General features: G+C 41.6%; 1 protein-coding gene across 1 annotated transcript in view; it reads right to left on the minus strand.

The window, feature by feature from the left end:
- Positions 1–13,393, minus strand: part of LOC112217889 (dynein axonemal heavy chain 8-like) — a 57,294-nt gene that overhangs the window by 10,059 nt on the left and 33,842 nt on the right. Inside the window, exons 58-68 of the mRNA XM_042300956.1 lie at positions 13,095–13,258; positions 6,990–7,182; positions 6,639–6,761; positions 6,355–6,485; positions 4,336–4,489; positions 1,937–2,101; positions 1,507–1,733; positions 1,204–1,322; positions 962–1,065; positions 650–826; positions 276–443 (exon numbers count right to left, since the gene is read on the minus strand). Coding sequence (XP_042156890.1) covers positions 276–443; positions 650–826; positions 962–1,065; positions 1,204–1,322; positions 1,507–1,733; positions 1,937–2,101; positions 4,336–4,489; positions 6,355–6,485; positions 6,639–6,761; positions 6,990–7,182; positions 13,095–13,258 — 1,725 coding nt within the window. The remainder of the gene's footprint in view (positions 1–275; positions 444–649; positions 827–961; positions 1,066–1,203; positions 1,323–1,506; positions 1,734–1,936; positions 2,102–4,335; positions 4,490–6,354; positions 6,486–6,638; positions 6,762–6,989; positions 7,183–13,094; positions 13,259–13,393) is intronic.

Here is a 13,393-nt window from a genome sequence, read left to right on the forward strand (position 1 = left end):
AAACCAAACCAAGACATTAGCTACAACAAACCAAACAATTAGCTACAACAAATCAATTCAATATACAGAGACGGGACTGGGAATGTAAATGTAACGTCTGAGTGATTATCTGATGGTTTGATGTGGTGTATAGTGTAAAAAGTATATCCTTCTCCGAGGACAATATATCAAGGCCTCTTCTATTCTATTTTGTTCTACTATTATTACCGGAGTCATACATAGAGAGATGTAGAGATCTATGAGTCTGGTAGAGTCTAGAATGGAGGCTTTCTGACCTTGAGTGCCTCTCCCCAGGAGGGCTTGTGGCAGGGCCTCTCTGGGTCCATGGTGATGGTGTCCAGCCTCTTCTGGAAGAGCAGCAGACAGCAGTCCATGATCCTCATGATGAGGTGGGGAGGTTTGGCCAGCTTCCTCACCGTGGCTACGTCAGCCGCTTTAATGGTCTAAAGAGAATATATAACAAGGTTGAGATCATTGGGGAATGTAACAGAAAACATTTTGCAAAAGGAAAAAAGTGGCGGTAGTACCCTCCCTATTTCATGTTACCTACTGAACATGACCCGAAATGACAAGAAACAATTTCAAATGGCCCAAAATATATACATTTTTTGTTTTTCAAATGGATCTTTTCATGTACAGTAAGACTCACATTCAGAGCGGCCTCTGCCTCCTCTAAAGCCGGTTTAGCTGCTTTCAGCTTGACCTCTGCAAAGGCTTTCTCCTTCTCAATGCCCTCCACAATCTTCAGGGCTCTGTCCTTTACAATTTGGACCTCAGCCTTTACGATGGTGGCTGCTTCAGCGCTTACTGTCACCTCTGCCAGCACCTGTACAGACAAGACAACAAATCAGCAGGCAAACTTTACATGCATGTATTCTGCAAATGGATGTGAAAGGGTGATTTCTACATAGAAATATAATGAAATTCTATTTTTATGGTTTCTATTTTATTTCCCAGTTACCTTGTCTGCTTTGATGGATGCCAGAGCCAGCTCTTTCTCCTTAACCACCAGGTCTTTGGACAGCTGAGCCACAGACTCGCTAGCCTCCAACAGTTTGGTCAGACCTGCAATACAAAGCATTTACACAACACTGCAATCTGACAAGAAATCCCAACATTTATTTTCTTTACAATATAATAAGCAGTTAGTTCGAAGTTCATTATTATGCCTTAGCTAGTAGCCACTCAATTGGATTTCCATACCAACATTCATGCGCTCAGCCAGTGTGTTGATAAAGTTGTAATTTTCACTGTATACCGTCTTGTATCCATTGATGAAAGACAGGTAGGATTTAGGGGTCACATGAGTTCTTCTTCGGAACCTGGGGTGGAAAAATGAAAACACACACGTTGGTTATTCCGACAGGCTTTGGGTATAAGAAATTGATGCCATTTATTTGACATAACCGCACTATCTGACATGTACATTCTTGTCATTTATAAATATAAATGTGGATTTAAGACTAGATTTGCATTTGAGTTCCCAACTTCAGTCAACTACAATACCTGTCAAAGTAGCTCTCGCAGGTGACGGACACTTTGTCATGGTATATGCCCATGGTCTGTACCACCGCGGCTTTGACCTCAGGGGAGCACACCATGTGGAAGTCAGAGAGGAAGTACTGGGACACAGCCACTAGAGCCTCGCTGGGCCAGGGAGTGAACCAGTCCATAGTACAGCCTGAGATCAGACCTGGGAACTTCAGGGAGCGCGAACGGAACTTCTCACCAACCTGTCAGGGGAAATAAAGGGATGGATGGATGAATATGAACAAATGTAATTTCACTCTACCCTCAACGGCTGATGTCAGCAAACCTCTCTATGGAACTACTCTGGAAAATACTATCAATGGGACACTAAATAACAAACCCCTGAATTCTTGAGTGACAATCATGGAGGTGATGCTTTTATGTTTCCGGTATTACTAAATCATACCGGAGAGAAGCAAAGAACCACGTGCAGGTTCTTCCTGGCTCGGGAGATAAAGTAGTCGTACAGGTTGTCGAAGGTGGGCGGGACGCGAGGCAACTCTTTCTTCATTACACCAATGAGGTTCTGAGTGATCTCGTCCAGCTCATCACGAGCAAACAGGTTGGACACCTGCACACAACAAGCATAATAATTAAGAATGACAAATTGGAAATGTTCTTTTACTAGAGTAGCATTAGAATAATGTTAGATAACATTAGAGTAACTTGATCACAGGGGAAAATAATAAAGGAAAATATATATATTTTTTAAATATATGTATATATACAGTACCAGTCAAATGTTTGGACATCTACTCATTCCAAGGTTTTTTTAATTATTTTTACTATTTTCTATATTGTAGAAAAATGGTGAAGACATCAACACAATCAAATAACACATATGGAACCATATAGTAACCAAAAAAGTGTTAAACAAATCAAAATATATTTGAGATTCTTCAAAGTAGCCACCCTTTGCCTTGATGACAGCTTTGAACACGCTTGGCATTCTCTCAACCAGCTTCATGTGGAATGCTTTTCCAACAGTCTTGAAGGAGTTCCCACATATGCTGAGCACTTGTTGGCTGCTTTTCCTTCACTCTGCGGTCCAACTCATCCAAAACAATCTCAATTTGGTTGAGGTCGGGTGATTGTTGAGGCCAAGCCACCTGATGGAAGCACTCTATCATTCTCCTTCTTGGTCAAATAGCCCTTACGCAGCCTGAAGGTGTGTTGGGTCATTGTCCTGTTGAAAAACAAATTATAGTACGACTAAGCGCAAACCAGATGGGATGGAATATCGCTGCAGAATGCTGTGGTAGCCATGCTTGTTAACTTTGCCTTGAATTCTAAATAATTCACTGACAGTATCACCAGCAAAGCACCATCACACCACCTCCTCCATGCTTCACGGTTGGAACTACACATGCGGAGATCATCTGTTCACCTACTCTGCATCTCACAAAGTCACAGCGGTTGGAACCAAAAGTCTTCAATTTGGACTCATCAGACCAAAGGACAGATTTCCACCGGTTTATATTGCTTGTATTTCTTGGTCTCTTCTTCTTATTGGTGTCCTTTAGTAGTGGTTTATTTGCAGCAATTCGACCATGTAGGCCTGATTGATGCAGTCTCCTCTGAACAGTTGATGTTGAGTTGTGTCAAGTTACTTGAGCTCTGTGATGCATTTATTTGGGCTGCAATTTCTGAGGCTAGTAACTCTAATGAACTTATCCTCTGCAGCGGAGGTAACTCTGGTTCTTCCTTTCCTGTGGCTATCCTCATGAGAGACAGTTTCATCATAGCGCTTGATGTTTTTTGCGACTGCACTTGAAGAAACTTAAAATGTTTTGAAATTTTCCGGATTGACTGACTTTCCATGTCTTTTCTCTTTTCTCTCACATTAACAAGGCACACCTGTTAATTGAAAATCATTGCTTGTGCTTCTACACCTGCATTGCTTGCTGTTTGGAGTTTTAGGCTGGGTTTCTGTACAGCACTTTGTGACACCAGCTGATGTAAGAAGGGCTTTATAAATACATTTGATTGATTGATTCCAGGTGACTACCTCATGAAGCTGGTTGAGAGAATGCCAAGAGTGTGCAAAGCTGTCATCAAGGCAAAGGGTGGCTACTTTGAAGAATCTCAAATATAAAATATAGTTTGATTTGTTTAACACTTTTTTTGGTTACTACATGATTCTTTCAAAGTTCTTGAAAATTTCTGGATTGACTGACCTTGATGTCTTAAAGTAATGATGGACTGTTGTTTCTCTTTGCTTATTTGAGCTGTTCTTGCCATTATATGGACTTGGTCTTTTACCAAATAAGGCTATCTTCTGTATACCACCCCTACCATGTCACAACACAACTGATTGGCCCAAACATATTAAGAAGGAAAGAAATTACACAAATTAACTTTTAACAGGGCACACCGGTTAATTGAAATGCATTTCAGGTGACTACTATACCTTATGAAGCTGGTTGATAGAATGCCAAGAGTGTGCAAAGCTGTCATCAAGGCAAAGGGTGGCTACTTTGAAGAATCTCAAATATAAAACATATTTTGATTTGTTTAACACTTTTTTGGTTACTACATGATTCCATATGTGTTATTTCATAGCTTTGACGTCTTCACTATTATTCTGCAATATTAAAATATTAAAATAAAGAACAACCCTGGAATGAGTAGGTGTGTCCAAACTTTTGAATGGTATTGTATATATACTGTATATATTTACCCAAAAATATATGGGGGATTGGAAATGATGCAGACAATTACATTGATGGAAGCTACAATCTATCTGTACTATTAAAGCTGATCTACACCCTAAGAAATTGAAAAAAATAAAATAAAATGGATCACCTCCCCAGATGAGAGCACGTTATTGAGGTACTCCAGGAAGGCCTCATCTTTGATCTCGTTGTCTGTGAAGATAAAGGTGATGCCTTTGCCGTCTGCCCCGGCTGTTCTGTAAAGGACCTTCAGGTCGTCCATCAGGTTGCTGATGTTGTACGTCCTAGTAGGAAACAGGGGCATTAGGGACCAATTCTCAGCTGGACTCCCATTATCTCCTTAGTATATGGAGCATCAATGAATTACTATTACACTTCAGACAGGAATATAAATACATGTTCAATACAGCCGGTTTTTAGACTGACTTGCCTAATTTAAATGCCTGTGCAACCAGAGGGAAAATAACCCTGGAGCACCTATACTCCACATATAGAGATGCATACAAAGCTCTCCCTCGCCCTCCATTTTGAAAATCTGACCATAATTCTATCCTCCTGTTACCTGCTTACAAGCAAAAAGTAAAGCAGGAAGCACCAGTGATTAGATCAATAAAAAAGTGGTCAGATGAAGCAGATGCTAAACCTCAGGACTGTTTTGCTAGCACAGACTGGAACATGTTCTGGGATTCCTCCGATGGCATTGAGGAGTAAACCACATCTGTCATTGGCATCATCAATAAGTTCATCGATGACGTCGTCCCCACAGTGACCATACGTACATTACCAGGACGTGTACTGCGAGCATGCGCTGACCAACTAGCAAGTGTCTTCACTGACATTTTCAACCTCTCCCTGTCCGAGTCAGTAATACACCTCCCTCTGCAACTGGATCCTGGACTTCCTGACAGGCTGCCCCCAGCTGGTAAGGGTAGGTAACAACACATCCGCCACACTGATCCCCAACACAGGGGCCCCTCAGGGGTGCGTGCTCAGCCCCCTCCTGTACTCCCTGTTCACCCATGACTGCAGTGCCAGGCACGACTCCAACACCATCATTAGAGTTGCCGATGACACAACAGTGGTAGGCCTGATCACCAACAACAACGAGGCCTATAGGGAGGAGGTCAGGGACCTGGCCGTGTGGTGCCAGGACAACAACCTCTCCTCTCAACGTGATCAAGACAAAGGAGATGATTGTGGACTACAGGAAAAAGAGGACCGAGCACGCCCCCCTTCTCATCGTCGGGGTTGCTGTGGATCAGGTTGAGAGCTTCAAGTTCCTTGGTGTTCACATCACCAACATGGTCCAAACACACCATGACAGTCGTGAAGCGGGCTCGACAAAACGTATTCCACCTCAGGAGACTGAAATGATTTGGCATGGGTCCTCAGATCCTCAAAAGGTTCTACAGCTGCACCATCGAGAGAATCCTGACTGGTTGCATCACTGCCTGGTGTGGCAACTGCTCGGCCTCCGACCGCAAGGCACTACAGAGGGTAGTGTGAACGGCCCAGTACATCACTTGGGCCAAGCTTCCTGCCATCCATGTTGTCATCTATGCATAGTCACTTTAATTAACTCTACCTACATGTACCTACTACCTCAACTAACCGGTGTTCCCGCACATTGACTCTGTACCAGCACCACCCTGTATATATATATATTTTTTTTTACTGCTCCTCTTTAATTACTTGTTGCTTTTATCTCTTATTCTTATCCATATTTTTTTAAACTGCACTGTCGGTTAGGGGCTCGTAAGTAAGCATTTCACCTGTTGTACTCAGCGCATGTGACTAATGAAATTTGATTTGATTTGCATAACACTAATTGCTGCCCTTACTATGCTACTTTCATATTTTCCAAATCCTTTGCTCATATATAATTAGGAATTAAAATAAAATGTATTTAACTAAAAATCCTGCATAAGTAAAAACAGGAAAGGCATCACCTATGCCTCTAATGTCATTCATTCCAATTAGACTGGTTTGGATTTCCTTTACCACAATGATGGCAGTTATCATCTTATTCTGGAACTTTGAGGTTTTATGACATTGCCCCTTTAGTAATTTAATAGGATCTCTATGATCCATCGTGACCTACTTTCCCTAACATTTATTGACAATCAACCACATAACCCCTCGTACTTACCTGGTCAGGGTGATCTGGAATATACTGTATCCGGCTACAAAGGAAGCCAGTCGGGTGAGACTCTGTTTTCCTGATCCTCCCACTCCCACTAGCAAAGCGTTGCCACAGTCTGTCCGGATGATACGTGAGATCTGTGGGGGAACCACAGGATAGATAAAGATTCTCACCTTATCTAAAGATGTTGTTACAAAACCTTATTTTAATTAAACAAATGTTCGAAAAACAGATGACAGTGTAATATTGAGTGATTTTGAATAACATGGCAGCCAGGATGTTAGTTTAACCTTGATGAGATGAGTCATGGCATCTGTAAAGAACACAAGGTCCAGACTGGCCCCTCTAACATTCTCATTGTACTGGCTCTGATTGATAATCAGCTTCTCTCGGAGGAACTCAAAACTGGGCACCTAATGATGAAATATTACTTTGGTTAGATACACATTTTGCAAATGGATGAAATCTAAACCTTCAGGGATTGCTTCCAAAAACACAGATTATGCCTAGTACTGGACTGAAAAGTATGCAGGAAATACTGTATATTTTCAGTCCAGGATTTTGCATAATATGTGTCCAGGAAACCAGCCCTTATGTCTAGTTTGAAAAACATAAGACTACAATGTGCCTTGGCTCTTCACCAGTTCGTAAACTTTGGGGGCGTCCAAACAGACGTCATCTGCCTCATCTCCCGTGGGCTCGAGAGCCTCTCTCAGGAAGTCCACAAAGTAGGGGTCAGGGTGGAGGTCAGGGACCAGGCTGGGCTCCACGTGTTCCTGGATCACCCTGGATATGGCCTTCTCAAACCACACCTTGTCCTCAAAGCAGACAAACCTGCAGCACAGGGACACAATGACCACCATTGGTTTCATTCTCATAGACGGTCAGTCATCCATCTATGAATTTGAGAATGGTTACGTCCAGGGGTGTAGTGCTGTTGTCCGCCAATTTTCACAAAAGTGCTTGTTTACTAAAGTTAGATCTCGATTCATCACATAATGATGAATTAGTATTCTACATAACAGAACCAAATATAATAGCATAGTATAATGTTACAGTTAGACCAAAAAACCACCTAATTTCTTATGAGATTTTTGGATGATTAGCTGAATGGTAAAGAAATGTTTATCATTCGGCCAAACTCAACAGCTCACCAATAAACACATATATAAAAACAGTATCTAAAGAAATCCACTTCCACGCACTCTTAGAGTATATTATAGAGTATAAGCAGATCCTGTGCAAGTCAATTGAGAGTGAGGCCTGTTCTCCACTGAATTGCACAGGGCTCTACAGCGCCACCATTTCACTCGCATATGCGCCTAAACATTTTGCTGTGCGACCTGGAATTTTAATTTAGGATCACCTTGAAAAATGAAAGATTCTATCTTTATTACCTCAAGTATTTTTTAAACTGTGCTCCTTGTAAAAAAAGGTCAGCGTGCAGCCCTGTTGCATTGGATTTGCATATACTGTATAATATGCTCTAGGAGTTATTGTTGTTATATGTATATATATATACAGTGCCTTGCGAAACTATTCGGCCCCCTTGAACTTTGCGTCCTTTTGCCACATTTCAGGCTTCAAACATAAAGATATAAAACTGTATTTTTTGTGAAGAATCAACAACAAGTGGGACACAATCATGAAGTGGAATGACATTTATTGGATATTTCAAACTTTTTTAACAAATCAAAAACTGAAAAATTGGGCGTGCAAAATTATTCAGCCCCCTTAAGTTAATACTTTAGCGCCACCTTTTGCTGCGATTACAGCTGTAAGTCGCTTGGGGTATGTGTCTCTATCAGTTTTGCACATCGAGAGACTGAATTTTTTTCCCATTCCTCCTTGCAAAACAGCTCGAGCTCAGTGAGGTTGGATGGAGAGCATTTGTGAACAGCAGTTTTCAGTTCTTTCCACAGATTCTCGATTGGATTCAGGTCTGGACTTTGACTTGGCCACCTGGATATGTTTATTTTTGAACCATTCCATTGTAGATTTTGCTTTATGTTTTGGATCATTGTCTTGTTGGAAGACAAATCTCCGTCCCAGTCTCAGGTCTTTTGCAGACTCCATCAGGTTTTCTTCCAGAATGGTCCTGTATTTGGCTCCATCCATCTTCCCATCAATTTTAACCATCTTCCCTGTCCCTGCTGAAGAAAAGCAGGCCCAAACTTGCACAATTGGTCAGCCACCAATTGTGCAAGTTCTCCCACTTAAAAAGATGAGAGAGGCCTGTAATTTTCATCATAGGTACACTTCAACTATGACAGACAAAATGAGAAAAAAAATCCAGAAAATCACATTGTAGGATTTTTTATGAATTTATTTGCAAATTATGGTGGAAAATAAGTCTCTGGCAACCGAACGAACGACCAGCCGGCTTGGGTAGCAACCCCAGATTTGTGTTGGGACTATATCTCGTGGAAGGATGAAATAGTATGAATAAATTAATCAAAATAGCGTTTTTAATGAAAATATGTCAATCATTATTTGAATATTGTTGGTAACCCGGTTTCAACAACTATACCAATATATCCTCCAAACACCGGCTTCTCTGGAAATGTCACTTAAATAAACAAAGTTATGCAACACCCAATCCCCCTGTGTGAAAAGTATTTGGCCCCTTAAACACTCAATAATTGATTGTGCCACATTTAGCTGCAATGGCTGCAACCAAACCCTTCCTGTAGTTGTTGATCAGTCACTAACATCACTGTGGAGGAATTTTGGACCACACTAATCAATCCGGAGCAGCTTTAACTTAGCACATTAGTAGCTTTTCGAGCATGAACTGCAACATTTCAATCGGGTTTAGGTCTGGACTTTGACTAGGCCATACAATTTTTTTTAAATGTGTTGCTTTTCAGACATTCTGATCTTGACTTGCTTGACTTCATGGATGAGATGGATCCCGTTATGTCGGGCGAAAACCAATAACTGCATTCCGCAGTAAGATCCTCATACCAACGGTCAAGCATGGTGGTGGTAATGTGATGGTTAGGGGATGCTTTGCTGCCTCAGGACCTGGACGACTTGCCATCATTGAAGGAACCATGAATTCTTCAGGAGAATGTCAGGCCATCCGTCTGTGAGCTGAAGCGCAGCTGGGTCATGCAGCAAGACAATGATCCAAAACACACAAGCAAGTCTACATCAGAATGGCAGAAAAACCACAAATGTAAAGTCCAAACCTACAGTTGAAGTCAGAAGTTTACATACACCTTAGCCAAATACATTTAAACTCAGTTTTTCACAATTCCTGACATTTAATCCTAGTAAAAATTGTCTTAGGTCAGTTAGGATCACCACTTTAGAAATAAGAATGTGAAATGTCAGAATAATAGTAGAGAGAATGATTTATTTCAGTTTTTATTTCTTTCATCACATTCCCAGTGGGTCAGAAGTTTACATACACTCAATTAGTATTTGGTAGCATTGCCTTAAAATGTTTAACTTGGGTCAAACGTTTCGGGTAGCCTTCTACAAGCTTCCCACAATAAGTTGGGTGAATTTTGGCCCATTCCTCCTGACAGGGCTGGTGTAACTGTCAGGTTTGTAGGTTCTGCCCACACATTTTCTATAGGATTGAGGTAAGGGCTTTGTGATGGCCACTCCAATACCTTGACTTTGTTGTCCTTAAACATTCCCTATCATAGGTCACTTAGGATCACCACTTTAATTTAGGAATGTGAAATGTCAGAATAACAATAGAGAGAATGATTTATTTCAGCTTTTATTTCTTTCAGCACATTCCCAGTGGGTCATTTACACTCAATTAGTATTTGGTAGCATTGCCTTAAAATGTTTAACTTGGGTCAAACGTTTCGTGTAGCCTTCCACAAGCTTTCCACAATAGGTTGGGTGAATTTTGTCCCATTCCTCCTGACAGAGCTGGTGTAACTGAGTCAGGTTTTATAGGCCTCCTTGCTCGCACACGCTTTTTCAGTTATGCCCACAAATGTTCTCGTTGATTGAGGTCTGTGCTTTGTGATGGCCACTCCAATACCATTTTGCCACAACTTTGGAAATATGCTTTGGGTCATTGTCCATTTGGAAGACCCATTTGCGACAAAGCTTTAACTTCCTGACTGATGTCTTGAGATGTTGCTTCAATATATCCACATAATTATCCTGCCTCATGATACCTTCTATTTTGTGAAGTGCACCAGTCCCTCCTGCAGCAAAGCACCCCCACAACATGATGCTGCCACCTCCGTGCCTCACGTTTGGGATGGTGTTCTCCGGCTTGCAAGCTTCCCCCTTTTTCCTCAAACATAACGATGGTCATTACAGCCAAACAGTTCTATTATTGTTTCATCAGACCAGAGGACATTTCTCCAAAAAGTACGATCTTTGTCCCCATGTGCAGTTGCAAACGTAGTCTATCTTTTTTTTAATGGCGGTTTTGGAGCAGTGGCTTCTTCCTTGCTGAGTGGCCTTTCAGGTAATGTCGACACAGGACTCATTTTTACTGTGGATATAGATACTTTTGTACCTGTTTCCTCCAGCATCTTCACAGTGTGCTTTCTGTTGTTCTGGAATTGATTTGCACTTTTCGCACCAAAGTACATTCATCTCTAGGAGACAGAATGCGTCTCCTTCCTGAGCGGTATGATGGCTGTGCGGTCCCATGGTGTTTGTACTTGCGTACTATTGTTTGTACAGATGAACATGGTACCTTCAGGCATTTGGAAATTTCTCTACCATAAGCCGCCTCCAACATCGTATTAGAGAATTTGGCATACAACTGTCCTCACGACCGTAGACCACATGTATGGCGCTGTGTGGGCGAGCGGTTTGCTGATGTCAACGTTGTGAACATGGTGGCGGTGGGGTTATGGTATGGGCAGGCATAAGCTATGGACAACGAACACAATTGCATTTTATCAATGGCAATTTGAATGCACTGAAATACCATGACAAGATCCTGAAGCACATTGTGAGGCCCATTTTTTTGTTGCTGTGACCAACAGATGCACATCTGTATTCCCAGTCATGTGAAATCCATAGATTAAGTTTATAGATACCATTTATTTTAATTGACTGATTTCCTCATATGAACTGTAACTCAATAAAATCTTAGAAATTGTTGCATGTTGTGTTTATACTTGTGTTGGTATAATATGTGTAAAAAAATATGCACAAATACAGAAAATCAGAAAGAGGGCAAATACTTTTTCGCAGTACTGTATATAATGGTCCAGGCAATATATATACAAAACATGATTAAGATCTGATAATTTGAACATGTATTCACATGACTTGATTCATGAAATAACAGTAACCCCATGTGTCCAATGATTAAATATAGTACAATATCAAAAACTCACACTGTCGACTGACGCTTTTGCAGATTTGTCCATCAGTAAGCTCAGAGAACAAGTATAACAGAGTATTTTTTTCCTTTATGGACATCAATGGGTTAAAAATAGAACAATTTCTTTAGACATTATGTGGTGGTATAGGCAGACGTTGCATTTGGAGGGTGAATATAATGCATATGCTTTAATGATATTCAATAGGCTTGTTACGTTCCCCAGTTTCTGTGTGGTAGGTTGAGTATTTGAGTGTATTTCAGGAGATGGCTTCCTGAAATCCCACAGCAGCTGATTGGTCGGCTCCACGGCTAATTGGAGCTGACCTCGCCCCCTCGTCAAGTTACAGCTCTATCCCATTAGACTCCTTCTCCAGTTATAAAAGCCAGTGTTCTGTTGTTCAAAAAAGGAGATCATTGCTGGGAGGTCATTGCAGAAAGAGATTGCTGGGAGATCATTGCAGAAAGATCATTGCTGGAGAGATCATTGCTGGAGAGATCATTGCTGGAGAGATCATTGCTGGAGAGATCATTGCTGGAGAGATCATTGCTGGAGAGATCATTGCTGGAGAGATCATTGCTGGAGAGATCATTGCTGGAGAGATTGATTGTGATATAGAGAATTCAATTGCTGAGAGCTGTGTTGGTTGTTTCTCAGAAAGCAATTTGGTATATACTATGTTAGTTGTTGCTGAGGGAGCTGATTGGTTGTCTGGTATGTGTCAATAGGACGCACTGTTTTGATTATTGAAATGGTTTCTTATCCTGTTTCATTTGTTCCCAGGGGGGGAAGGGGAAGGCACCTAGGGAGTGCTTAGGCAAGAGGCCCGCGGGCATAAATATACCCGGAGTATATTCACTGTCTAGGCACACTAGGTAAGACCTGGGCGGATCACTCCCTGTATTTTGGTTAGGGCACCAGGTGGTGCCTTATTAGGTAAGTAGTGGTTAGGCAGTTAAGATAGGAGAGGGGACTTTGATATTTACTTTCTTTGCTTTGGTCCCGTCCAGCCCCATTTCCCCATATTACTGTGTGAAGGAATAAATTCCTAGTAAACAGTAAAAATTCTGCCTTTTGTCATCCTTACTTGCACCTACAGTTGACCATACCTCTTTCACTTCACGGAGAGTTGAGTTGTAGCAGGGTGTTTCGTTCCCTCTTCATTGAGGCGTGCGTAACAAGGCTACATCAATTTGTACAAACACTGATTGAGAAATTATGCCGTAAATGTTTTTGGTGCTCCGGCAGCTAAAGAAATTGTACTACATCAATGTTTACGTAATTTCTCCAGACCCATCCCTCAGCGTTAGAGGAAACCAAGTGGCAGGGCTGCCACTGGGTTGAAAAATGTATTAAGGATTGTGACTATCACTGTGAATGCAAAGTGTTCTGCTCATAACAGGGACCCTGTTCATTCCCGTACTGTACCTGTCTGCGATCACCCTGGTGCATTCACACTTGAACAGCGCCAGCAAGGTGGGGATATCATCGCATTCATCTGCCTTGATGATGAGCATGCCCTGCCAGATCCTTGACAAGTCTCTCAAGTTGAAGATGTAGTGGAACTTTGAGGGTGTGGGCAGCATTTTCACCTGAAAGGTTATAGTACAGGGATACATAAACATTTAGGAACTTCAGAGATGTGTTCATGCACTGACTGATCAAATACTAGTCTGGTCCCAGATCTGTTGGTGCTGTATAGAAAATTGACCCTTCGCTAAGCCCCG

The sequence above is a fragment of the Oncorhynchus tshawytscha genome, linkage group LG18, assembly GCF_018296145.1.
Source record: "Oncorhynchus tshawytscha isolate Ot180627B linkage group LG18, Otsh_v2.0, whole genome shotgun sequence".
In the NCBI taxonomy this organism is placed as follows: domain Eukaryota; kingdom Metazoa; phylum Chordata; class Actinopteri; order Salmoniformes; family Salmonidae; genus Oncorhynchus; species Oncorhynchus tshawytscha.